Raw genomic sequence first — 27,976 nt, 5'->3', positions numbered from 1 at the left:
CCCTGCGCATGCGCAGTAAGATGCCGGCATTGGCGGGAGGCGAACATCGGCGATGGTAGGAGAAGAAGCATAAATAGTTCACGGAGCGCAAATGTATTCAGTCGTCTTTGACCGGCTTCAGAGTAAAGGTCGGTTGGTGTCGATCGGAAGCGCGCTCGCGTGTGACAAGTACAAGAGATAGCCAGCGGTGCCTCGTCGTCTTATAATCGCGCCGATAATGAAATTCATCCCTCGCCTGACACAGAACGATAGTGGCAGTAGCAACGGTAACAACCGTAGTACTAGTGGTCACAGTAGTAGTCTCGTCAGTGGTGTGTCGTTTCGTGACAGCGCTAGGAAAGCGAGCAGGACGTATAACCGGCAAAAACACCGGATACAATAGGAATAGATACACACGCTTATACTGTGCAAAACGCGAGTCACACACGACTCTTGCGAATTTTATGCGCGCGTGCGCGTTGCGCGCAACTTTACATTATTCTTGCATATTAACATAGATTCGTGTTGCGCGGCAGATAAGAAGGAACAGTGAAAAAGTTTTACAGCAAGTGTAAATATAGTGAAAAATAATATATATTTCTATATAAATATATAACGATAGTTTGAGATAATCGAACGTGTCTTGTCGGCGAGTTATCGAAGTGAGAAGTGCAAAAAAGTGTGTTCATACGATTGAATCTTTGTTGGATACTCTGCTCTCACGGATATTAAAATGGAATTGATGCACATCAACAGCTTCCCTTTTCATCCAGCAGACCTCCTCAATTCCCGAATCTCTGCCGAGTGGCAGAGTAAAAAAATTACCTTTTTCGAGGATCCTTCTTTTTCGGTGTGTCACATTTTTAGCAAGATTCACCAGCCTCCGCGACTTCGGTCTCCTCAGACGCCGAAACTCGTCGCGAAGGACTCTCCGGAGAATGGGAAGGACGACTTGCGTTACAAAGGTACTTTGCATTTACATTCATCAGAGAGTATCGCATCTCCCGGCGCGGCGTCGCGCCGCGTGGGCGGTGACGCGCTCCGCGTCGCGGCGCTCCCTCGATTCGGAGCGCGCGCGAGAGACGTCGACGCGACGCGACGCGCCGCGGCGCGGCTATTCTCGGCCGGTCGTCCGCGATCGATGGGATCGCGGAACTGTCGGAAGCCGGCCGGCCGGCCGGCCGACGCGACGCGTGGGGCGCGAATCTCTTCCTCCTTATTCACCCTTCGAGTAATATTATATATATATATATATATATACGCGGGACGCGGAGAGGAACCGTTTCCCTCGGTAAAGGGCGGGGCGGCGTTACACATCCGGCTCGGATTACGCTCGATTACGAGATCAACCGCGGCGAGGCTCGTTCGTGGAAACTCCCGCCGAGAGATCGGACTCTTTATTCCAGTCTATTCTTAGAAATTTTATCTCGCTGGTTTTTCTATTTTTAACCTTTTGACATAATCGCCGAAGAGCGCAGTTAAATCAATAATTGAGATAACATCGAAGAAGCGTACTAGAAAAATTATATAGAGATACGTGAATGACGTATAACTTTTGTAATTATTATTGTCGCGCAGGTTCGCGTCGATAGTTCATTGAACTTTCCTACTTCCATTGAGTTTATCGGAAATCGATGGGAATGAGTGTACGATGTGTGCTCGTTTGTAAGAATCCGATTTAGCGCTCTTTAAAAGCTCTTTACGAAGCGTGACAGAAGATCGCCGGCGAGACGTTCGCGTTGTTTCTCGCGAGCGGAAATGAACGAACGGAATAAGGGGCTCTCGATCTAGGGGCGATAATGCAAGTTTTATTTACATGAAGAAAGAAGAGTTTTGTAGCCTTCTCCAAAGCAAACGCGACGTGAATCCCGCGACAAATCCTCTGTTTCACTCATCCGATCGATCATCCTCCCGCTTCTTCCTCGTAAATAATATCAATCGTAAGGAAATGTCAAACATGCTAATCTCGGATATCTAGTTTAGTATAAAAGTAGACGGGGAATTCTGTCACTCATGTTCGGGTTCTTTGATTTCCAAAGGAGAATGCACGAGTAAATATGCGGGTCTTTCACATTTCGGTCTTTCCTTTTTATCTATTCATATAATCATTCGGAGGGAGAAAGGAGGAAGAGTATTGTCCCATTTATTTTTCCATCTGAAAAAAACTACGATTGCGTAATTTTTGTATAATCACAACTTTACTATCATAAATAATAAGATATAAATAATATCTTATCTAACAATTAGTCTTATTGTTAGACTAGTCTTGAACGTGTGCAAAGTTTATATTTTTAGAACTTTAAAAACTGTTAGCATTTTTTTTTAAACTAATTTTGAAATCAGAAATAAATTCGTCTCTCTTTTTTCCATTTTTATAATAAATATAAAATTTGTATCTTCATGTAGCTATGTATGGAGGAAAAATATGCATTTATTTTCTTCTTCGAAAATCACGAACGTGCAATTTCTTTGAAAATCGCGGCTTTGCTGCCAAAACGGCCTTTACTATAATTTCATTTATTTCTGTAACATATTTTTTCTGGCTTACTTCCGAGAATTGCTATTTTTTTCTTTCGCGAGCGTAACTTTGACCCGATTATTTAGCGGCATGCCGATGCGGCGTGTTGTCGTTTGACACGCGTAGTGATAAAGTCGGTTGACACGATAAAAAATAGTCGTTCACTTGGCGCGTGTTGCGCTTTCATCGATCAACGATAAAAAAAAAGCAGTGCGTGATCTCGGTCTCTTTAATCGACAAAGCAGCCGAGCGTGTCAATTTTTCGCCATACCGGGCGCGGCTTTTCGTATCTGCAGCTCGCCCTTAATTAGCATTCGATGGAAAAGTTGTCGGCTCGTTATACGCTCGAGCGATAATATGTTCGGCAGAAGCCGGCTGCGCGCACACACACACATACACACACACACACACACGCACGCATATATACCTACCTCTATCCACCTATCTAAACTTGGACCGGTTTTTCGTTTCTCGCGACTTGGTGTAGCCAGCGAGGAAGACGTTCGATCGCTGATCGTGTCGCTCGCGTGTGTGTCGTACATTTTCGAAAGTCCGGACGAGAGCGGCTCCTTATCAGATCGCACGAATAATTTCTCTCCGCCGTCTCTCCGTGCGCGCGCACACGCATTTGGACACACAGCGATTTTGTGTCGCGCCGCGCCGGTGAAATTGCTTTTCCTAAAGGGGAAAGACCGTGAGTAAAGTGTCCGACGTCCTGCGTCCTTGGACCCGGAGCACAAATAAACGGGATAAATTCCGATAGCCGGCAGGAAATTAAATTTAATGTGTGAACGCGCAGGCTATATATTAAAAGTTATATTTCGTCTTTATTAATATCAGATGATATATATATCATATGTATATATATGTGTAATACAAGTTATGTGATGAGTAATTTAGATTACAGTCCATTAGTAATAATATAAACTCGATTCAACTTGTTTATAAAAATATTTGAAAGTAATTTTATATTTAAAAATATTTTTTTTTTATTAATTCAATTTTTTTTTATTTATTCGGTTTCTCTCATAAAAATCGACGTCCGCTGTAAATCCTGTGACACTGACCTATCTCTATGACGTCATAGTATTAACCTATCTCCATATATGTGTATATGTGTGTGTGTGTGAGATGCTATGTTACTGACCTGTCTCATCTATTTACATGCTAGCCGCAATCAACTATATTTAAGTATCGACAACAGTGAATCAATTAAAGATAACGATTTTATGTAAAATATAGCACTTGTTATCATTTTATACAATCTCATACTACACATATAGTTTTTTAATCTTTTAATGTTTAATTAGTTTTTTATATAATTAATAGAAATCAATGTGATAGTTTATGAGAGCTAAAATGATTAAAATATTTCCTTCGCGTTAAATAAATGATTTCTATCGTCATTTATCGCAAAACTAGAAAATGGTGTCAGTGGATTAAACAAGAAAAAATTCAAAATTCAATATTACTCAACAATGTTTAATTAGATTGATTCTTAAACTCAATTAATAGTTTGAGAGAAAAGCTTTATTAGCTTTATGTAAATATCCTTATCTTTTGTTTTATATATATCAGTGAAAGTTTTGTTACTGTAAAGTATAAAATTAACGAATTTGACAATTTGTCATCATCTGCCATACGTAACGATATTGTAATTTATGATGCTGGAATGTGACGTCCGATTTTGACTTTATTGATACGAGTGCCAGTACGCAAGTGACATTCGAAACACAGAATGCCTTGAATATATCTATAGATGGTATTATTTGTGACTTTATTGTCCAGAATGTTTTCCAACTCTTAAATTTCATCATTTTCTACTTTGATTTTCTTTAATTTATTTTTATATAATAAATATATTTTGATGCTAAAAAAGCATCAAATATATTCGTTAATAAAATATTTTCTTCTCTATACAACTTTCTTATATAGATTTTAATTATATATTGATAAAAAAGAGAGAGATACATGTTCTTTTTTACTTTTATAAGGAATTGGATTTTTCATAAATAAAATATCTTACATAGCAAACAATTACATAGTTTCCTCTTTCATACACGTTTGTTTGCTTGTGCGATCATTTGTTATCCGCGTGATCGGAGCTATGAACGGGAGCAGTTTATCTTTTTTCACCCTGAAGTTAGCAAAATAATCCTTATTTAGGTCTCAAGGCTATACTAAGGTGATCTCCCACTGATTACCTTTAAACTGCTTCGTGAAACTGTCAATATTACCCAAAACGTATGAAATTAGGATAAAAGGATGTCATAAGATACACATAATTTTTTACATTATTTTTGTGAGCTTTATATTTATTACATATTTTTAAAGAGATTTTTTTATAAGTTTTTTAATAAAGATATTAAGATTTTTGATATTAATAATATATATTAAATAATAAGAAACGTTACATTTGGTAACATTTGGAACCTCTCTCTCTCTCTCTCTCTCTCTCTCTCTCTCTCTCTCTCTCTCTCCTCTCTCTCTCTCTCTCTCTCTCCCCCTCTCTCCCCTCTCTCTTATGTTTTGTTTTGTTTTTATTCTTTTTTCTCCATTTTCCTTTATTTTTCTTTTCATGTTGTAATTTAATTTTTTTTGCAATTATATTTTTTTTTATTCTTTTTATTTTTTTTATAATATCTTTATATAAATTATTTTAAATTGTATGCGTTGCATATTATTTTTATTCCAAAATAGATCTTATATAATGTTTCTTTCTTTTTAAGTTTAAATAAGTCCTATCTTCTACTTTCTTTCTGAGAACCTGAGAACTGTCACATTTTTAGCATGTCTTATTTATCACGTGCTGTTATGAAATGAATCAATTACAAAGTATAAATGTGTATGGATATAATAATTATCATTATCTTATCATAAATGTATCTAGGTAGAAAAATAATTGAGACGAATATATAACAAGAGCTATATCTACATATAATATCGTTTAGAATATTTTTAATTAAAGATTAAATTTATGATAAATTTCGAGATAGAAGAAAGATATGCTAAAATCAATAAATATCCGTAAAACTAATTTTTTTTATTATGATTCATTCACAAGTTGCCCGCACACGTCATTTCTTTATTTTTCATCTATTTAGATGAAATTGCGATCTCGAATTCCAACACATTGAGATACACACACGCTGGAAGAAATGAGTCATCGTATAACAGAACTGCCTGTTCCGCATATCTTTGATTGTATTTTATTTATCTACTGTAAAATACTTTCGTTGCTTAGGTCTCGAATTGAACTTTGAAAATCTGATATTAGATTGACCTATATTTACCATCTGCATTATAAAGAAATCAACTATGTTATATAATCCTATATTTCTTGTTCATTATTTGCTCTTAACTTACGTATATATTTTAAATATTAAATAAACATAAAATATGATATTCAACGAATCATCTTAATTAATCGTTTTTAATTCGTTTTTTATTCTAATTGATTACCAAGGAAAATATCAGTATAGAATGCATGTACAAATGTACTTATGGAGAAGCAAGCTATACTATGTTTCTCAGTTACGAAATGCTATATAACAGATCGAATTAGATTGGAAAGAGATGTTGGATGCTTGTTGAGGCTACACGTGTTTGGTTAGAAAGTAACGTTAAGAATTGCATATATCTAATAACGAAATGTACCGCAGAGATTCTTAAGATTGTATATCGCATATAATTGAAAGAGAGTTTAGAACATTCTTTGCAAATTAAAAGCTTGACATTGTGACATCATTATAATCATCTGTCATTTATAAACAGTTGGGATAATAAATTCAATTTGCAACAATGAATATTATTAATAATTATACATTGAAAAAATATTACAATAGATTGTATTTTATTAATTATTATATATTTTATGTATGTACATATTTTGCATGTGCGCACATATATTTCATTAATTCTAAAAAACTTTGAGAGACAAGGAGAAAGATCGCGATGAAAAATTATATGTATTGAAGATTTTTTATAGTACATTTGATGATCACAATTTCATTCACATATTTGCAAATCTATTAATCATATTATTATTTTATCGTTAATACACAATACACGCGATAATGTCCTGATATTACGATACGTGCTACATTATCGTGCTGAAGCAAAGTATTATAATTTGCGGCGGCAAGTTAGGAAATAAATGCATATTTTCGCGATTTTTCGTGAAATGGTTAAATCGCTAAAAAAAGGCTAAGATTAATAAACTATTCGTCTGAAAATAATATAAAATCACGCATCTTAACTTTGAGCATACACATATTAAATATATATAGTATGTAATTTTATTAATTTACATAACGTAAAAAAATTTATAAATTTTCATATTTAAGAAATTATAAATATTAATCTTTCTTTCTGTCTTTTTTTTCAGGAATACGAACCGAACCGACAACGTTCGAGGAAGAAGCGGAAGAATCTAAAAGGGAAAAAGATTGGACGGAAAGGAGAAAGTTTGACGAGGTGGATGACCAAATTGTACAACTTGAAAATGATATTTATCAAAAAAACGCAGATATGGAAAACAGAGTATTTAGTTCCTTCCTCACCTGCTGGAATGACTGCTCCTTGTCAGGCATTACTGAGAGGACCTATAAGAACTTTCATGATTGTGACGGATGTTGTTCCGATTATCATCTCCACAAGATATTCTCGCGAAAAGAGTCTATGGATCGTATGTGGAACGTGCAGGACAGTTTGAAAGTTAAGACTGAGCGTACGTTTATTCCACCATTATCCCACAATTATTCCACCGTTGAAGACCATGTTGACAGTAAACCAACTCTAGTAAAAATAGAGCGGACACAATTCTGGTGTCCAAAAAATTTGCCAAGAAGTATGCCAAGGAGCCTTCTGAAAAATCCCGTATTCAATAGTAGGATTGTTTCTGCGGCACATTCATTGGCGAATCCGCCGTCAAATAATTCCTGTACAAAATCTCGAACTCTCAAGAATCTTGAAAGCGACGGCGACTCACCGAGATCAACATCGCCACAGAGCTCCGTGGCAGACGAAGAAGAAATTTTCTCAAACATTCGGATAAGTAGAGACTGGAAAAATGAGAAATTGTCCGACTACATATCGGAGGGAGCGGCATCAGCAGGCAGAGATTCGTCGCTTAGTAACGACAGACGGAGAAGAAAAGAAGAAGAGGAAGAAGAGGAAGAAGAGGAAGAAGATCAGCTATCGACGTCAATCCTTGAGAGCGATATCAGAAGACACACCCTCAGTGATCACTGTTACCATCAATCTAGAAGTATGGAGCGAACAAGACGAGACACTTTCTCCGAAACCGGTAAATATCTCAATACACTTTGATATCTTGAATTTTTCTGTCGAATTTCCTTGGATTTAAACGAGGAACGATCTCTCATTAAGCTTTACTGGTATATAATAAATCTATGACTATTTTAATTTGAGAAACTTTATACGACATCTCTCAGCTGCGTGACCTGTAAAAACTTAGCTTATAAAAATATATTCACAATATATATTGTGATAATTAAATATACATTTGCAATAAGCTTAAAATTAAAGAAGCACGGTTATTTTATGTATTATTTGGAAATAAAAAATTACATTTTTATAATTATATAATATTTATTATAATAATTATTAATTTGCAATCAAAATTGTCGAAGATAAAATTCACGATAAAAAGTAAGAAGTTGCAAAGAAAAAATGCAAATAGACTTGCGCTAGTCAAAATATATCGCGCATTTAATACGATATCGAGAATCGGGGCGAGAACGTGCTTATAAAGTGCAGTCGGCCAAAATTCGGGTACCCGCATGAGCGTTGTTATATTAATCGTTAGAGACTCGATTATTCGCGTCATCGTGCAAACACGAGCGCGAGTGCGACGACTGAGAAACTCGTTTCGTGCGCTGAGGTCGGCAGACCAATGTCCTCGGGCAGTAATTTATTGCAAGAGAAGAGATCCCGTGAGAATTTCGTGCCGCGCGCCGTGGAATTGATTCGTCAGTGCGAGGAGAAAAGGGAAAGGAGAGAGAAAAAAAATAAGGAAAGCAACGAGAGATGAAGAAAACGCGCCGAGAAATTGTTCCGCGTCCGATAAAGCGCAGATCGGCTTCGAAATAACGAGCCGCGGCCGGGATTTCGCGGAGCGTTACACGGTGTAACGCATCATCTCGCGTTTCTTATTAACGTTGCGGCATCACACGTGTATCACCTTCATCACCCGTGACGCAAATTCATTTTAGCGTCTTCGCGGTCACAATTATTGAACGGCAACGCCATCGATCACGCGTGTGAATAATGTATTGTGCAATTCTTTTTTTTTTTTTTTTTATTTATCTCTCGCACACAGACCTCGAGTATTATGCAAATTTGCGCCGGAACATTGATTGTTTCGTATAAATGCAGTTTATTTACTCGGGCGCGCGGGATGAGATCTTTCGGAGTTTATTTTCGTCCCTTTCACGATCCTTAAAATCTGTTTAACTTGTAAATGCTATGCTAACCGCACCGTATGAATCTTCTATGAATTTTCATACCGTAGGCGCTCGATGGTATTTCTAGAACTCGAAGGATATATTTGCAGTGTGTATTCGCTCGAGGTGTATTTCAGCGAAACGGTTACCGTCTTCGCTAAACAATCATTAAATGTACGATATGCGTTTCCGCGCACGACGCTCCTTCACTGGAGTAGATTTTTCTCCAGTTCGCGTGTAGCATATAGAGCCTTGTCTCTCTCTTTCTCTCTCTTCTTCGATGGTACAAGATGAAAAATATCGAGCGTACTCGTGCATTCTTTCAAAATACCGCAGACAATAAAGTCTGATTCGCGCCGCATCGTCATTCTTCGTGTCTTGAGTCAATATTGACGAAGGATGTTGCACGAGCACGCTTGGCAGCATCGTAAATGTGACTTAATTGCCAGCCTCTCTCGGCACTGTTTCTCTCTCAATGACACCAATGATTACTGATTACCATCGACGACCGAGGAGCAAGAGTTGATAGATTGCCGTATAGCGACGACCCGATCGTTGAAAGGTTCCTCTCGACGTATCTTCACGCGCCTCGCAAAATTGTGTCGAGGTCGGGGAAAAGTTATCTTATCGATTTATACATCACGAACTCTAAAATCTCTAACACGGCAGTTTTCTTAGAAATATCACGATTGTTCAGCTTTCTGAAAATTGACAAGTTAGCTGACTTGATATTACATCACAGTAAAAAATAATAAAGAAAGGAAAAAATCCGCTATTTATAAGTACGAAGAGAGATGCTACGTAGTTCTAGTTTTTTATCTTAAAAGTTCATCGAGGCATATAAATTCTAATAAATCATATCAATCAAAATTTCCGACAATAAAATGCAAATTAAATTGAATATTGCTACAAAAGCATCTTATTTTTTATCGATTATTTGCTCGCACGTTGGACAGAAAGGAAAAGATTTTAATGATTGCATAACAAATCTTGACATGCCTATATCGTTATTATCATTATCGTGAGTCATGCGATTATCATCATTCACGGCTTTTCGCGCTTGCAGAACATGGCGCAAATTTTTCTCGTAACAGGCGCCGTTCCTTCACGTGTCGCACGATACCGTATCTAACTATAATGATTGCCTGCGAGAAGATATGCACTTGTGCGCGCGACTTGCATAACTTAAATAAGCCTCACGTACAATGAATAATTTTTTAAAAATAGATATAAAAATATAGATAGTATAAAACAGATAGTAACAAATAGTAAAAATACTATTTCTCATGAAGCAAATATAAGCAATAATATGTATTGTTTGTATAAATACTTTCAAAGTATTTTTATATTATTATTTGCTGAAACTCAAAAAGTAGAAAATTTTCTGTCTTCAATAATTATCAAATTTTTTGTTCATAAGATTTTACATCGAACATATAAGAATACAAATAAATTTAAACAATAAAGGCTAATTTATGTAAAATTTAAAAATATGCAAAAATTTTTTTTATTTTTGATCATTAGAAAATATTTGTTAGAAATTAAATATGTTTATTATTTTATAATTATAATATTTTAAAAATATGTATATAATATTGATTTTTTAAACGCAAAACATATTAGGCAAATATCGTGAACGCGAGATTAGATAATTTTAATGACAGTGAGCGTTTTTTCGCGCGGTTACGTCTATAACTAAATATCTGTATGTCCGCGGAATCGGGACATACCTTTCGTAAATTATACTGGAGAGTATTCCGCGCGCGTAATTGCCACCAGCGTTGGAATCCGCGGTGCGACGTCGTTGCTCGGCAGGAAAACCGCGTTGTTTGCCGTCTCAGAGTATGTTGCACCACATGGCGACATCGTCTATCGGCCGCGTATATATGTACATGTATGCGCATCTATATGTCCATACGTAATATATGTATACATATACATGAGAAGCGTACGGGCATGCGATGCGCGGTGCACGCGCGTGCGGAAGAACCACGTGCGTGTGTGCGCGGGCGCGCGCACGCGGAATGACACATACACACGTGCTCGCTCGTGACCCAGACACATACGTGCGTCGGCTCGTAAGATGATTACGTATCGCCGGCTTGCCTCTCGCTCGCAGCGGTACTTCGCCGGTTACGTAGCATGATCGGCTCTCTTATCTCTCGTTTTGCGTAGGCGTAACGAGATCGCGTTACTTTTGGCGGGAAACAAGGCAACGACCGAAATATGTATCTTAGAATCTGTAAAGTACACGTTTAGTCTTTGATCGATCATTATTAGTTGTGTCAGCATTTTTTTCTTCATTTTTTCTCTCTGTCTCTGGATCGTTGTGAGTTTCAAGTATGCAAACGAGATATAAAAAAACATTAATAATTTTAATTCTATTTTAATATTTTATTTTAATACCAAATCTTATTATCACGCAACATGTGAAAAAAAACAAACGTTTCTTAAGATCATAGGCTTAAAATAAATTCAGATGTAAAATAGAGATCCCAATGAATAATGATACTAGTGTCGGATGTCGCAATCTTGCAACATTGTCGCGATTATAGCCTAAGTAGCAGTCATTACGGAGATCTCGAGAAGTGTGTACGAAGCGTCAAATGCGTTTTACAAATAGCAAGACAGTGAGACGAGGGAGGAGGGAAGGAGGTGTCCGAACTGCGGGTTCCTTCAAAGTGCCGCGCTTCCTCTCGGCTCTCGGTTGTTTAATGAGCCCACCATGTAGCCCAATAGGTCTAACCAAGACGACGATGGCGGCGGCGTGTGACCGGACACGTCGTAGATCCGACCTTGGCGTTGCCCGATCGTAATTGATAATTGACGGAATTCACTGACGTGCAAGTCGCCGGTTTCGATCGGCCGACCAAGAGGTCAGTGAAACGAGCAGGTGATTGATCGGACGGACGAAAAATTATACTTTTCGGTACTCTTTCGCCGATAATTTTGTCATTTTTCTGCCATATTTTTTTTTATTAGCCGCATGTAAAGAGCTCGCATTCGACGTTATCAAACCGAGATTCATGGCCTGAATATTTAGCACGAAGACGGATATTTTTGTATACCGATTTTTTTACAAACAGATAATCGCGATCGTAAATTATTCGGCGCGTGCGGTTTTACCGTAAGATGATTTTTACTATGCTGCATGCATAATTGTTTCCTTGCGTCCTACTGAACCGAATGAGAGATGACTTTCACCGCAAATATCGATTTGCTCCTCCTATCGGAATCCGATTGGCGCGAAATGGTGAGACACATTGCGTATGCAAATATAATTAATTCTCGATTTTTACGTAATTCCTGATTGCAACTAAACGACTTTGCTTGTTTTTTTTTCTGCCTGACTGAAGCATCGTTATTTTTTCGTATCAAAGTGGACCTTTGCACCGATGGCCTTCTTGTCTCTCGTTTATCCGACAGGAGGTTACATTAATTACTTTTTCTCTTCCTGTCAGATTTATCTTATGGAGAAGATATGAAGCGATTAACATTCAGCGCATATAGTATAGTTTCATTCCGTTTTCATTCGTTACTTTATCTATTCACAATTTCTCATAATCCATCTCAAATATGTGATATATTTGAATGTGTTGCTTTTAATATATAAAAAAATTTAATAAGCATTTTTATTTGAAAATTTGACGTGCATTAAGTGAGCCATTTGTGACAGGAAGTTCTTAAATGTACGAAATATATACATCTTAATGAAAGAATTACGTAGTCTTCTCACTTGGTCTGACTAATGCGCTTGTTCTACTTCAAAAAGCTTCAAACAAAAACCATAGATTATTCACGTATAGATAATTAATTAAATTAAATATCGTTTCACTATAAAAATATCCGTAAAATTAATGATCAGCTGCATGAGCTTGAAAGTTCGACTTGAAGATTGGATCTATTCATATTTATTTGTGCTCGGTTTGCTATTTGCAATCTATAGATTCGTGTTTATCTCATTGCATATACATATAAAGTCGCATCGAACGTCGCGTCGCTTCGCGCCGTGCGGTTTCTGCCAGCGTCAAGTTGCTTTCGCATAACCGAGAAGAGAGATCGACGGAGTCTGCGCTCTCGATCGCGCGGGAACTCGAAGGTCGCGCTGTACCAAGTGACGTCAACCGATAGCCGGCCGGTGCCGGTGCCGGTTCGCCGGTCTGCCGATCGCCGCTTGCGGTCAGGCGTGGGACCCCGCCGCGGTGGTTTAAATGGTCCCCGGAATGCGGTTAAGCCTTTTTGCCATTCGCGCCGTAGTCGCTCACCGGTACGGCAAAGGGGAATATTCAACGCCGTATCGAACGGGCGCGTAGCCCCATCGGCATTTATCTTTTTAGACGCTTTTTAGATCTCTCCGAAGAGTAAATCTATTTTTATTTCATGACGAATATCATTTACAACGTAATCGTTGCGTGGGAAGAACGGCGCTCAATGTGTTCCAGGGAAATTCGGAATTTATTCATAAATACGATGTTGCGTCAATCGTTGAGAAATGACAATTTGAGAAAACGGAAAATCTAGAAAATTAGTAAATCTCTGCTGTTATATAAAAAATGCACATTAGAATCTTTTTCATATTTCTTTTTCTGCTTCTTTAAAGAGCCTTGGAGAACGTACAACTTAACATTACGAAGTTGGAGATACTCCAAGTAGAGATGCGAAACGAATTGTAAACTAAAAATTGATCACAACGATCACAAAACTTTCCCAGAAAAACGGATCTGTCTCGTTACATTGAATCATGCGGCGAGACAGACCCGACCTGTACCAGGATGATTCATTACTGAGAATTGATTCCTGGCGCATGTTACAGGGAAGCATTTCGTTTTTAATCGGACAATTGTTCCGTAATAGCTTCCCGCATAGAGGCAGCAATTTTCAATATGCATTATATGTGATATTTCTCTTTACTGCTTGATGACATTCTCGCAATTATTATATAAAAACACATTTATTGAATGTGCGAATATAATGACTTTACATCATCATTATTTGACATTTAATAGGGACGTTAAATACTGAAACATTAATCAGATGATATTTGATTAATCAACGCGAATATGGAGACGTATTTTAAAACATAATGATCCATTATATATATATATATATATATATATATATATATATATATATAATTATAATTTGCAGTTGTAATTTATATATATAGTTATTTATTGCATTTAGTTCTATAGGAAAATATACATATACATATGTGTATATTTTCAAAAAGTCAATCTAATATGACCATTAACAAGAAATTCAGACTGTGACTGTAATGCTTAGAAAACAAAGAAGGAAACATAAATATTTATCTCGTAACTATTGGAGTAATAAGTATATGATTACGATTTTCTGAGAATTTTCCTCTTGCAACAAACTCTGATATAACGTGTAAAGACTGCAATTGTGTGAGTCTCTGGCGCCAAGTGCTTAACGCCGCTGATTACACGAGGCCTTGCGAACACACAACGATATATGCAATAACCAATAGTGATAGCGACCGCGATAGAGCAAGCACAGTATAATAAATAGTAGAGGCTAGGAGGAAATTCCCGACTGGGACGAAGAGGGAAGATAGTGAAATTCCACGAACTCGGGCCGACCGCTCGATCTCGTGTCTCGCAAGATTAATCACCAGGTGAGGACCAGGATGGCTAAGTGACCAGCAAAAAACGAGTGCACTTTGTTCGTCGTATCGAGATCGCATCTCAGGATCTTGTGATTAACGTCGGCTGGCGGATCGGTTTTCAGCCGGATTTTTCGCCACTTTAAGCATAGTCGCGTTTGCAGTTAGGTTGTTTTCAGAGATAATTAGTATGTGCGATACTTTCCTGGTCGTTTAAAAGTTATGCACATTTTTTTATCAATCTAGATATTGCAAGAAATATAAAAGTGCTAAAAAAAGTAAGGGAAAAAGAATGTAGAGATTATTCTGACTACATAATTATTATGTTCATACAAAAGATAAATGAGAATTGTTAAAGAGTCCATTGAAGGAATTTAATTTTGTAGCTACTTTAACACGCGTTGCCGGGTATTTCTCGCGCATGCAACTTGACTCATGCGTCATCTCGCGCGATTTGGTATCGTCTGGTGGACGTATTTCAAGGAAGACGCCGACTCGTCTTACGTCTGAAGCCGCCTTCGTGGTATTCGCGCGCACACGCAACCCTGCCCAGGTTCTTTTCCCATCGATAGTATAGTGGCCGCGCCACGTTCCTCGTTTCCTCATGCAAATTTCTCCCGCTTAAAGCTTCCAGGAAAGTCATGCATTGGAACGCGTTTCTTGCGCGCGACGCATCCGAATCGGGATACTTGCGCTTCCGCGAATTCATGCGGCACGCAGCGGTCACGTGCGTGCTGCTATGCGCGTCCGAAAGTCAATTTCAATTTCGCAGAAGCAGGTGAAGAATGCTGAGCTTTTCCGCTCTATTGTCACGATGAAACAAAAATCGTTTGGCGTGAAAATTTTCGATTTTTTAAATTTGCAAATTTTCATTATTTTTTTATTTTACTCCTTTTCAATAATTTCGTATTTCTGCAACGATGCTGATAAATATAAATATATGTGATAAATGTCAATGACTAATATTTTGATAAGTATTTAATTTTATTGTTTAATTCTTGGATGATTTAGAGAAAAGTATATGTTCATATATAATTCTGGCAATCTTATATTTTATAAAAAACAGTGGAGGTCTTATAAAGTCAATGATTGGTTAAAATAAAAAAATCAGACGTTAATAGAGGCGAGAGAATAATTACACGGTACTGAATTTACCCTGACTAACGTTATATTGCAAAAGTCATCGCACGAAAGTGAAGAAAATGTCAAGCGGTCCATTATTAAAATATGTATATAATACGAACGGTTGACGTGGGTTGTATTCTAATATCATTGAACTGCAGTTTCACCGTGAACCTAACGCGCCTCCTGGTTATTGCAAAACAATTCCGCTTTATATTATTGTATACACAGAATTTAACATCTTGCGAAACTAATATAATATGCTATCTAAGCACAAATTAAAATCAATTATTCTATAATACCGGTCTATCGGTCAATTTTAATAATTATTATGATTATCTTTTTTTATCTTTAATTATTTTTTTAGCTATTTTTTATAAATAATATTGTTTTAAAATATACAAGATTTGTTTTTATATTAAGATTTAAATTTTACATATTTTACTGAAAGATAGATTTTTTTATTTTACTTTTTTTGCAGTTATTTTAATTAGTACAAAGACTATTAAAACATTTAAATGATAATTTTCTTTTAATTCTATTTTTTGAAATAATTTATAAAATATAAAAAATGTAATTCCTTTCTCACTTTCACAGTCTCTTCCTCTTCCTTCTCTCGTTCACTTTTTCCTCCCACTGACTACGCCTTTCCCTCGGGAGCAAGTGGGTGCCTATTTTTATGCTTGGGACTGTACGTAAAAGCGCATCTCCGTAAGATGACGCAATTCATTCATTCATTAACTGTGGCCGCGTGGGAGAGACTGCAGATAAGTGCCGTAGTAAGAGCGCCGCTTCAATTTGCGCTTAGGACTTTCTAACGGGAAAATAATTTTTTCGGAATAGTAAAACAGTATATACTCTTGTAAAGTTCTCGATTTAAAGGCTAACTAAATTTCACTAATATACAAAAATTGTTGTATTGTTTTAATATTTGACAAAAAATTTAATATTGAATTGCAAAGGTAATTTTTTAAAGTTGATATTGTTGTCAATTTTTCTACAGTGTTTAAATAATTGAAGAAGTCGTTAAACTTTACTTTCGTTACAAGAGAATATTTATATATGCCTGTGTGAGTTAAATTTAAAGCCGCGATACAAGCTAATATCTGCTTTGCTTAAAGTAATATTTCTATCAAGCGGGCGTCATTATAATTTTAAATTCTTCACGTAAGTTATTTAAATGTTATTCCAAAGGCTTAGATAACAGTGTAATTATCATTTTTAGTCGAACCACAGATTTATCAGTTATTCCCGCATAGAAATGACGCGTTTCAGTTCACATACTTGTTTCCGGTCGACGTGTAAACGAAAGAGAGAAAAAAAAAGAGGATTGGTCGATTAACTAGGATCTTTTGCAATTAAAAGGTCGAATCGAATGTCCGAAATGTCAAACCAGCAAAATCTGATTGGGAATGTGGGCCCACTACTAACTTGTTAATGACAATTTGGCAATTTTTTTTCTGAGAAAGGAGTTTAACTCTTTTCCTTTTTTGTTTATTTTCTCTTTTGTTTTAAGAAAAAGAAAAAATCCACAAAAAAATAATTTTTAATGATTTGCTTTATAATTAATTCAATTTTAATTTAATCAATGAAGATTGTATTTAACTCTAAAAATTCATTTCATTCATATTTGCATAAAAATCTTCCATATTCTGTATAGATACTGTTTTTAGAAGAAAAAATATTATTGAGAATATTTTGAATAATTTTAAATATACCCGTGTTTTAATTTTAATTTCTTTAGTGTTAAAATTGTATAGGTACATCTTTTATTTAATTAATTATATTATTATCGGTCAATTAATTATTCTTGGCAACGCACGTATTTTATCGCTCGAAATCGCTTTGGTCCTCATTGAAAGTCTCTCCTTTCGATCGACTCGCCATTCTCTCGTTCTTATTGCATTTCTCATTCAAGGCGGTATGCCAGTCGCTTACCTACTCTCGAAACGATAGGTGAAAAGACATGGAGAAGGGATGCTGAGAGAGAGGAGAGACAAATATGGAGAAAGACAGAGAAGTAGACACGATGAGTGAGACGGTAGCAACAGACTGACATTTTCCGTGAGTAATTTACGCGATGAGAGAGGTGCAGATTCTTCGTCTTTTTCTCGAGTCATCAATATGCTGTGGAAATGTCGAGGAATTGTTTTTGTAATTATTTAACGACAATCATCGCGGACGTGATTATTGTCTCGATTTTGTAAATTTGTAGAAAAAAAAAAACTTTCTCTTGATTTTTTATCATTTGATAAATACGTGATTACGTAATTGGTTATTACGAACCTAGAATCACATAAATGACTGATTCATAATCCGAGTGTTCTCGCGTTTTGACCCGGCAACACACAATCTCGCGCGTAAAAGGCGCGCGCCTGCTTAACAAGAGTGACTCATTCGGCCGCACTTTCTCGCGGACAGACGAGAAAGAATCATCCGGTGATCGTGATGCTAAATGCATCGTTGATTTGCGGCCAGCTATATCGACACGTGGGAGTGTTCTGATTGCGTCTGGCTATCGGAACGGACGTCGACTATATACGCTCCTACAACCCTCTTCTTTCCTCTCTCTCTCTCTCCTTTTCTACCTACAATACCGTTCGTATATCTCATATCTGCTATAAGATATTTATCCCCACCTTCCTATACGATATCTCCGTTTACGGTTGTGATTCGTGTGCGAGCGAACGTATGCAAGCGGTAAGACCTCCTAAGGCTAAGTAATTGCATCTATACTGTTCATCGATGACAGATAGGAACGTACGTTTGATTTGATTAGGTACAATTACAAAATATATTTTAAAATAATTTCATATTTTGTTTCTTTAATGAAATAATTTCTTTAAATCGTTATTTTTAACGATCTCTCTCTGAAATATCCTCCTTATCATTGATGGCGACAATAAATTGAAATCTTTACATATGTCTTATCAAAGTATAATAAGGTATTTTAAAAATTAATTTTTATGCCACATAATCATGCAAATAATGATAAAATTCGGTATCTTTTTTGTGACAGAAAGAAGTTATTCACAATTTTATTTCTCTCTACATATAATTATAATCAAAGAATATACGAGAGAAATAAATTCTCATGTAGTTTATATTATACAAAATATATTGTATTTGTGTTATTATTTTGATGTCAATATTCTAAGTTTGAATCCTTTCGCGCGATAATCTTCACTTTCGTAACTGGATTGAATGACTCGCGATGTCTTACACGAAGCTCGAGCGTGAAGAGATTTATGGCTTCGCCTTATATACGGGTGATCAGGAAGAGAAATGTATCGTCACGTTTGCATATGTGGCTCGAGGAAAAGGATCGTCGTTTGAGAGACTTTAAAATATAAACAACTTCGCAACTGCTTCTTGAATTCCAGCGAATTAATCGCAAATTTGGAAAATTCTTCTTACATACACGCACACAGAAAATCGAAGAGAATAATTAGGAATTTTTTATAAATCATTACTGTAACTTTATAATTTTTTCCTCAAGTTCAAAAAGTAATTAGTTGATTAATTAAATTTTACTTTGCTAAGTTTATAATTTATGTTGCAATGAAATGTCATTGTATTGAAAAATCAGGAAATTGTGAGAGAATTCGATAATATGTATAGAAAGTGACAATTCAACGAATCGCGAGAATAGGAGTTCACTTAGGTCATCAGAAGTAGATCATCGATATACGAAGAATTTCTCGGCCTCGCTTAGATCTCTAAATGTTGTATGTACAGTTGCGGGAGAAAGTGATAATTTACTGAATGACGACGAGTCCGTGGAAGTACGTATCAAAGCCGCTCGAAGGGAAGTTCGCATAGGTCACGGAGATGCGAATATTGCATATATCTCGGTGTAATCAGACGTTGTTATCAACGCGCGGGTCGTCTGATATCGAGGAACTTACGTAGTTTATTGCATGAAACACGAAACTCGAACATCATCAGCGTGGTCGAGAAGAGTTTTATCGTGGCAGAGTGGAAAGATATCGCGCGATACTCTCTCTTGCAACCCCTAATTGTACATACGTGTTATTTCCTCCGATTAGATTACTTCTTTTCCTTTTCAAAATATATATCTATGTTTGCTCTAAGTCTTCTTTGTCTAAGCTTTTCTATTCTCAATTAATCAGCAATTCTCAAAGATATATAATATGTAAATTGAGTTGATCACTTAATGTAATCTAAACTGAAACAAAATATTATACATATTTTTTTCAACTGTCATCTTATATTACTATAAGTTACGCGTTTGCTAGTCTTTATAAATAGATATTAAATAAGTATTTTAGCAAATGTGTCATTAATATGAAAATAATATCTCTCTTAATAGAGAATTATAAAATAAATTTTGCGAATAATGATCACTGTGCTATTTCAAATTCCAAGGATTAATAATTTTTATGAAACTTGTTTGTCGAGATTAAAGTTAAGAAAACTCATTGATTTATATTAATTACGATTGACATATCTTAATAATCCTGAAATCCGTCGATGTGAGCTCCCGGGAGAGTCCGGAGGAAAAAAAGGACTCGGAGACATGCCACCTGGAAAAGCGCGGGAGTACTTTCACCCCAAAGAGATCCACGCCCAAACTCTCCCCTAAGCGGAGGCGTCGCGCTCAATACGACGACGCGGAGAGGAATCCCTCTGCCTCCCTTTGCCGCGTCGCGTTTTACCCCTTCTCTTCTCCACGCTCCTTTATCGACGTCGCGTCGCCTATCTCAATGGGAGAGAGAGAAGAGAGAGAGAGAGAGACGCGATCGATTCGCGTCAACGTACTATGTACTATGGCCTGCTTACGCGAGAGGAGAGCACTGACCCCCAAGGTCGTTCTTACGCGGCTGCACGTGCTGCCGCGAATTGACGTTGCCCTCTTCTCTCTCTCTCTCTCTCGTCGCGTCGGTCTCGCGTAGAGTGCTCGCTCCGTTGGTCCCCATCCTCCTGCGATCCATCGAGACCTCTCGCTGCATCGGCGACGCGAGACTCCTTTCGCGGGCTCCTCATCCGAGGTGCGGCATTCACGCGTGTCGGAGGATATCTGTAAAGAGAGACAGAGATCCATGATGGGAGGCGAGATGAAACGACTTAGCGAGATCAGGTGGAATCCCTCGTCGCTTTCGTGACGTCATCAGCGCGGCTCTCTTCATTAAATAACGCGAGTTTTTTTTTTTTATCTAACGTTATAGTGCTATATAACTGTTGTTTATATGCAAATAAGATATCGCGACGTAAAATGATACGCGTCGTCCGCACCTTGCGAAAGGAATTATCGACTGTGATATAGTACTGACATGCTAATTAACCAGACAGTTTCTCGGCCGGAGAACCTCGTTTCTTCAGAGATCGCCGTGAGGAAGCCGGATCAATTTCGCGGCGAGCTAACGTTTCTCTTCTCGCTCCTGTTCTCGGTTATTCATCACGCGTCTTCGTATAAGACTCAATTAGTACTTAAACATTTATTGCAATTATCGGTTAATGAATTAGCTGCGTAACGAGTCGTTTCTCACGTCGGTAGTCAACGAACGGCATTCGCTCTTGTATATACGTAATCGTATGTCCGCGTGATATCGCACACGATGCACGCATGCACGCGCGGAGATGCAAACGTCATAAATTCCGCTGCGCCTTAGCGATTATTAGCATATATTCTAACAGTTCAGTTGTGTGCAACATTGGACTACTTCCGCGTTCTCGACTCGCGTGATTCCTGCTCGCTTGCGCACGCACACGTGTATGCATATATAGATGCACACGCGCGCTTTTACGCGTAATTAAATTGCTGCGGAAAGATGAGCGTCGCGAGATGTCGCGGAAAATTTCAGGCGTTTCCTTTGAGAGATATTTGCGCACCGATGTCAACGACCGTGGCATTTTTATTTCATTCTATAATTTCTATTAAAAGAGATATGTCATAATTCTTTTACGAAGAGGAGAATGAACAGGAAAAGTTTTTCGCGAGAGATATTTAATTTACTAATTATTAAACATATATGTAATTATATTTAAAAATTAATTAATTAAAAAAAAAATAACTTTAAACGCTTATTACTTAAAGTGTCATTAAGGGGTTGTTGGATCGCAGATATAGAGGCGCCGGGACTGAGGCACGTGCGAAAAGACACAGACACAAAAAGAGAGAAAGAGACAGAGTAAATCAAAGCCTCCCTTACCAATTTAGTTCGGCGCGGCGTTATTCTTAGATGTTTCGCGCCTTTTCCACCGCGGGCAACGAGGTCCTGGCGACGCGCCAATCTCGGCGCAAGATTCATATGCCCGAGTGCAGCAAGCACGTGGAAGCGCACTGACTGACGAAGCGAGATCGCTTTTATGCACGTGCATAGGTGGCTGCGCGCGTGAGCGAGCTTGACAGACGTCTTCTCGTTTTCTTCCTCGTTCCTCGGGAGTGTCTCCTTCCGCTTGTCCCCGTTTGCGAGCTCGGTCTGAAATGTTACGGCATTTATGGAGCAGCGCCAGAAAGGGCATGCACGTTGCAAGATGAGAGCTCAAAGTTCTGAAGAACAACTCTAATTGAGTTCTTCAAATGGTATTAATGGTTTAACGTCGATTCCTTGTAACGCTTGCTGTTCACGCGAATGCAATCGCTTCTAATTCCCACTTTAATGCCAATAAATTTATTCACTTTTATTCTCATGTCAAAAGTAATTGCTGATAGTATGTTTTATATGACACTTAACCAAGTATTTTTATAAGGAATTTTTATTAACAAATTTTGTCATTTATCTTGATCCTTTGTTATTATGTTGATAAATATATGAGGCATATGAAGCTTTACATGACATCCTCGAATAATATGTAGCATTCTTGTGGTTAGCTGAAAGATGTAACCTTGTGACATAAAATTACTAATGGTCGCGAAAAGGGACTTTCCGGTGAATTTATTAATCAATTATAAAATACATGCTAACAAAATTTTTTTCTTCGTAAATTTTTAATAAAAATGTTACGACTCTCTCCGGAAATCAACCGAACTTTGGTTTTACGAGCTGCTGAAGAAATGGAACGAAGGAATGCTTGATGCGCGCGGCAATCACGACTGGAGAAACAGAAATGTTGAGGCATAATAACCTATATAACGACCTATTGCGTTTTATTATGTATGAATCACTTTGAAAGGCGAATGAGAATTGACTCAATAAAGATAAGATAAACTGCGCGGCGGATGCGAAACGATCGTTGAGATGGAATTAAATATTACAATTGAGAAAACGCGAACGAGTTAGAGCTGGACGAATATCGTGAGAGTGACGATCCTCTCTACGCGTATTATAAATGTTACAATGCTGAATGGTATTACGGAAATGAGAGAATTAGCGATTGCATTCGTACGAGAAAAATCTGGATCAACCGGATTTCCACCGATTGTGCCAGGCACCGTAAATGATAGTTTGCAGAAACGCCCACTGTTTTAAATGTCATCCTAAAACGCCTCCGTGACTACATGATCTTTAAAGGATTCGTCGCTGTCAAAAATTTCCAATTATTTTTCTTTTTTTATTTTTAATAATCTAATTACTGCAATTTTATTGCTCTGATTAATTTTTCATTAAAACAATGTTTGCAATTTTTTCGAGGGAGAGATAATACAATATTTTTTAAAATATAATTCTTTTTATTTCTCTTTTATTACAACATTTATTTTATCACAGTTCTGATAGTAGTGTCACAACTTATTCGTTACAATTTGATTGTAGATAGGAATTTTAAAATAACTGTGTGCTTTGAGATAAATATTATCGCACATCCGCGACAATGTATGATTTCGAGTACGAGAAGAAACCGCGTAATTAGGCAATATCAATAATGTTTTATGTATTTTTCGAAACAATATTTTCCGGCCTTGATTCTGATGATTGATCTTCAAGTAGTCTTGAATACCAATCCGCATGAATATGAACAATTTACACTTTTGAAGAATGCGAGCAATCCAGAATAAATTGTATATTGTATTGTATATATATATAAATATATAAATAAATATTAAATAGTTAAATATAAAGAATAAAAAATATTAAATATTTATATATTGAAAAATTAAATATATATTTTACATTTTAACAACATTCTGTTTTCTCCCATTCGATCGATTATTTTATCTGATTGTATGAATAGTTTGCGTGATTGATGATGTCTCACATTATGCATTTCTTTCTTTAAGTATAAATTGTTGCAGGAAGACTCATGATAATATCAACGATAATTTTATGCATAAAAGATTCATATATTGTTTAATGTTTCTGATGAAAGATAATACTCATCGAAATAGACGAATTGCATTATTAATTACATTCAAGACGTTGTTGTTTTACATTTACGCTTTACGCGAATTATCCTATTTGCGCGATGTATATCATTTAATGTGATATGCTAATTAATTTAATACGCTATGATAATATCATCTAAGCTTTACACTCGTATACCAACGATACTTAATCGATGAATCTATTGATTCTGTTGCAGACGAGGAGGAGATCGACGTGGTCTCGTACGAGAAGAAGGTGTCCTACTTCAATTTGGCCCACAAAAAACACAATACAAATCAGCTGGCTATGAATAACTTCGCGCAGAAACAACACAGCGCGAGTCAGCTGAGCTTGAACATCACGCAGAAGCAGCAGAGTGCAAATCAGTTGGCTGCGAACACAGATAATATCATGCGCCGACCCCGCGGCCGACCGCCAGGCCCGAACTCTGCAAAGCGAAAGAAGGCGGCACAGATGGCCCTGAACGAGACATCCTCTCCAAAGCGGGCCCGCATGCAGTCGATTCCGCGAGGGCAGAAACGAGGGCCCAAATATGTAAAGCAATGGAGGAATCAATCCTATAAGGATGAGGATGATGACGACGTTGCGAAGCGGAATCTCCATAACGATATGGAACGACAGCGGCGCATAAGTATGAAGAACAGTTTCGACGAACTGAAACAACACGTGCCCGCGATTGCCGATAAAGACAGAGTGGCGAAGGTTACCATTCTGAAGCAGGCAGAGGCCTTTGTTAAAGAGCAACAGATTCAGGAGACCTACCATATGAAGCAGGTGGAACTACTGCAAATACAAAATTCGCTCCTGCAACGGAAGGTTAAAAAGCTCATGCAGCAAAGGAAGATGCCTCGTATGTATCGGCACAATTGAAGTGTTGAGGACAATCTGTGTCGTCGATACCATGGCGGAAACTGCATCGAGTTCGCGTAAATGATATCGCCACGTGAATCGAATGCAATATAAAATACCGGCCGTAACAGAAATGGAACGGAACGTTACGTACGTCAAAGACCTTAAAACTGTGAGGCTGTGAAATAAAAACGATATTACTATGTATATAGGGAGTGCTAGTGATGACAGTGTGAATGCGTATTTTCTGATCGTGAGATAAAGTTCGAAGAGAGATCAGAAAATGTATGTGTTATATATTGTATAAATTTTTTTTATATATCTATTTTTAACGTGCATGGATTTTTCAATAACCTGCAGCTGTAACAACAGCTAACACAGTTGTTGTCGCAATGACAAGACAGCATCGCTGACGACGAAGTGCGCGTAAGATCAACGAAACTATCGGTACGAATTTTAACGCGTCCGAAAATGATTGAAAAACTGTATTGTTGAGAGCAGCCGTAATGTGAAAGTCGAAAACTTCTTCGATCCATTCAACAAAATTTTCTCTTGATATCACTTTAATTGCCTTGATTAAATATATTATTTGGTATCTTGTCTTTAACATCGCGTTTCTTTAACTTTATTTCGCTTTATTTCGATCTTTGCACAAAATATCCGATTTGTTGTTAACGAGTAATTGGCGGTCGGATTTTAATTTCTGTGGCGTAAATAAAGCGAATTGATTGAGTGATCGAAGGAGATCTTATCACGATATTACCCAACAATCTGACAACCGATTCGCTGCTCTTTGGACGTATTCGTATCGATTCTAAGTGCTTCGTAGAAACATACGTATATTTATATATGTATGTACAAAAAAAAATAAAAACAATTAAAAAAACGCGTACTTCGGACGCTAGCAATCGATTCTTTTCTAAAACCTGCACTGATAATTAGGAAAAAGAATTGCGCGTGTTCTCGTATCATCGACAAAATTGAGTTAAACTCACAAGCGATGATTTGCTGATCATCGTTTTGCGAGATCTCAAGTTTAACTCTTTCGACTCGTGCGATTATAAATGTTTAATTATATATTAATTTTGAATTATTATTTTCGAATTATGCGAATTTAGCAAAATTATTGACGTAAAATTGGTGACGACAATTCGTTGAAAAAGAATACGAGGAGTATTGTATTCTTTTTGACGATGAATAAAAACTCAAAATTTTCAGGCCACAAGACAGACTTCTCTCTTCGAGGTTTGACTCTCAGGTATTCAACGCATTCTAAGTTCTCTTTTTAATTGCACTCGTGCACAGACACGATTGATACCTAGTTGAAGGGCACGAATTAACTGATAGTATCTCCCTTTTTCCTCCTGTATTTCCTCGCGATTTAATTCCCGCAGAAAAGGTCTTCTCGGCGATGACCGTTGATCTTAATAAAAAAAAACACAAGTCTCCTCGCTTCGGGTCTTCTTTAACGAAAGGTTGAGTAACCGCTTTCGGTTTTGCACAACCTAATTAAGTCGAGCAAACAACTAGGTGGATAGAAACACGAGGCGTAAGATGACGAGTCAGTCAAAAAGATATATAGATAGAAATAGTTTACAGGGTATCAATGAGATTCTATGTGTGGCATATTCATTATTTGCTTTATATCGTTACTTTACTGTACGTACAATTATAATATATTAATAATCGGGAGAATGGTTTTTCTTACTTCGAAGACATATACACACTATATTCGGTTACATGTAAAGCGGTTCATTGAACATGCCACATATAACTTGACCTACTTTTATTTATTACAATTAGCATAAATCTGTTTTGTATTTTGCATATCTTTTTCACTTGCATATTGAGTCAGTCGAATCAACAGCGCAGATTTTTCTTGAAGATAGATTTGCTTTTTCTACCTTATTTTGCACCCAAAATTTTATTTTCCTCTACCGCCATATTTAAAAAAAAATTAGTTCGACTATATGTAACATCGCGTATTCGGTTGGGTGCAATAAAATGAAGAAGACCGCTGTCGCGGCAAATCACTTTTTTAGCTTCATCTTTCGTCGACCGGCAGAGAAGAATATAATGCGGGATTAATCAATTTTTCTTTTTTCTGTCTCTTGTTTTTTTTTTTTTTTTTTTTTTTTTTCAATAACGCGATTCCGCCAAACTTTCATTTTTAATATCGCTTTGAGATATTGCGTAGATATTATCACGTGTCTTCCTTGTTTTTTAACTAATTAATTATTTTGTTTTGTAAAGCAAGATACATGCATACAAATATCGTGAAATATAATATTGTTAGATATATGTTTCGCGGGCGGAGTACACTCTCGATATAAATAATAATAAGTTTCTATACATGTACATATGTATATAGATTTGCATACATTTAAACATATATATGGACATGAATAAATATTTATATACACATATTACAGATTAACGACAGAAAGAATGATGAAAATTATGACATCCTAATGGCAAATAATAATAATATTATTACTATATTTACTCTCATATCAATGTTATCAGCTTTAGTTTAAAGTTTCATCGCGCTGCCGGCATTTTCTCAAATCAAGATAATTATATAACACGGTCATAATGATGTTAACTTTTGAGCACGGCTTATAAAAAGAAATAAGATGCTATATAACAATTATAATACACAATATGTCATACATAATTACACATAAATATATATATATATATATATATATATATAATTTATATATATATATACATATATATATATATATATATGTATAATTTATATATATATATATATATATATATATAATAAAATTACATATAGATATGTGCACAAATATAAGAACAACAATATGTACGCAAATAATGTGCATAATTATGTATGACATACGAATAATTAACATGCTATAGAGATCAGCTGAAGATACAAGTGGAAAAGCGCGTAGTGTCTTCTCAGAGATGATTTTTTATATTACTATACATATATATATATATATATATATATATATATATATATACACACATATATATAAGGGCGCAAAAACAGAAACAATGTGTTCATTACATTTGTAGGTAACAGTATTCGTTTGTATGCATATTTTTTACGGTCGAAAGATGAAAGATGAACGCGAAGGTGAAAACCTTTCAA

General features: G+C 36.6%; 1 protein-coding gene and 1 long non-coding RNA gene across 2 annotated transcripts in view; one reads left to right on the top strand and one right to left on the bottom strand.

Annotated features, from left to right (window-relative positions):
- The first annotated feature begins 117 nt into the window (after positions 1-117).
- Myc (bHLH transcription factor Myc) lies at positions 118-27,548 on the top strand. Its single transcript, XM_029317429.2, has 3 exons — positions 118-944; positions 6,885-7,805; positions 24,194-27,548. Exons 1-3 carry the CDS (start codon positions 713-715, stop codon positions 24,865-24,867), a joined length of 1,827 nt encoding a protein of 608 aa, XP_029173262.2. The 5' UTR covers positions 118-712; the 3' UTR covers positions 24,868-27,548.
- LOC114942113 (uncharacterized) overlaps positions 20,136-27,976 on the bottom strand; it is a 187,256-nt gene continuing 179,415 nt past the window's right edge. Inside the window, exons 6-7 of the long non-coding RNA XR_003821753.2 lie at positions 21,886-22,155; positions 20,136-20,753 (exon numbers count right to left, since the gene is read on the bottom strand). This is a non-coding gene — a long non-coding RNA (uncharacterized LOC114942113). The remainder of the gene's footprint in view (positions 20,754-21,885; positions 22,156-27,976) is intronic.

This window comes from Nylanderia fulva, unplaced genomic scaffold (genome assembly GCF_048542155.1).
Source record: "Nylanderia fulva isolate GAGA-0341 unplaced genomic scaffold, ASM4854215v1 Scaffold1, whole genome shotgun sequence".
Classification (NCBI taxonomy): Eukaryota; Metazoa; Arthropoda; class Insecta; order Hymenoptera; family Formicidae; genus Nylanderia; species Nylanderia fulva.
The sequence above is the reverse complement of the archived record's forward strand: the minus strand, read 5'-3'. Positions and strand labels throughout refer to the sequence as shown.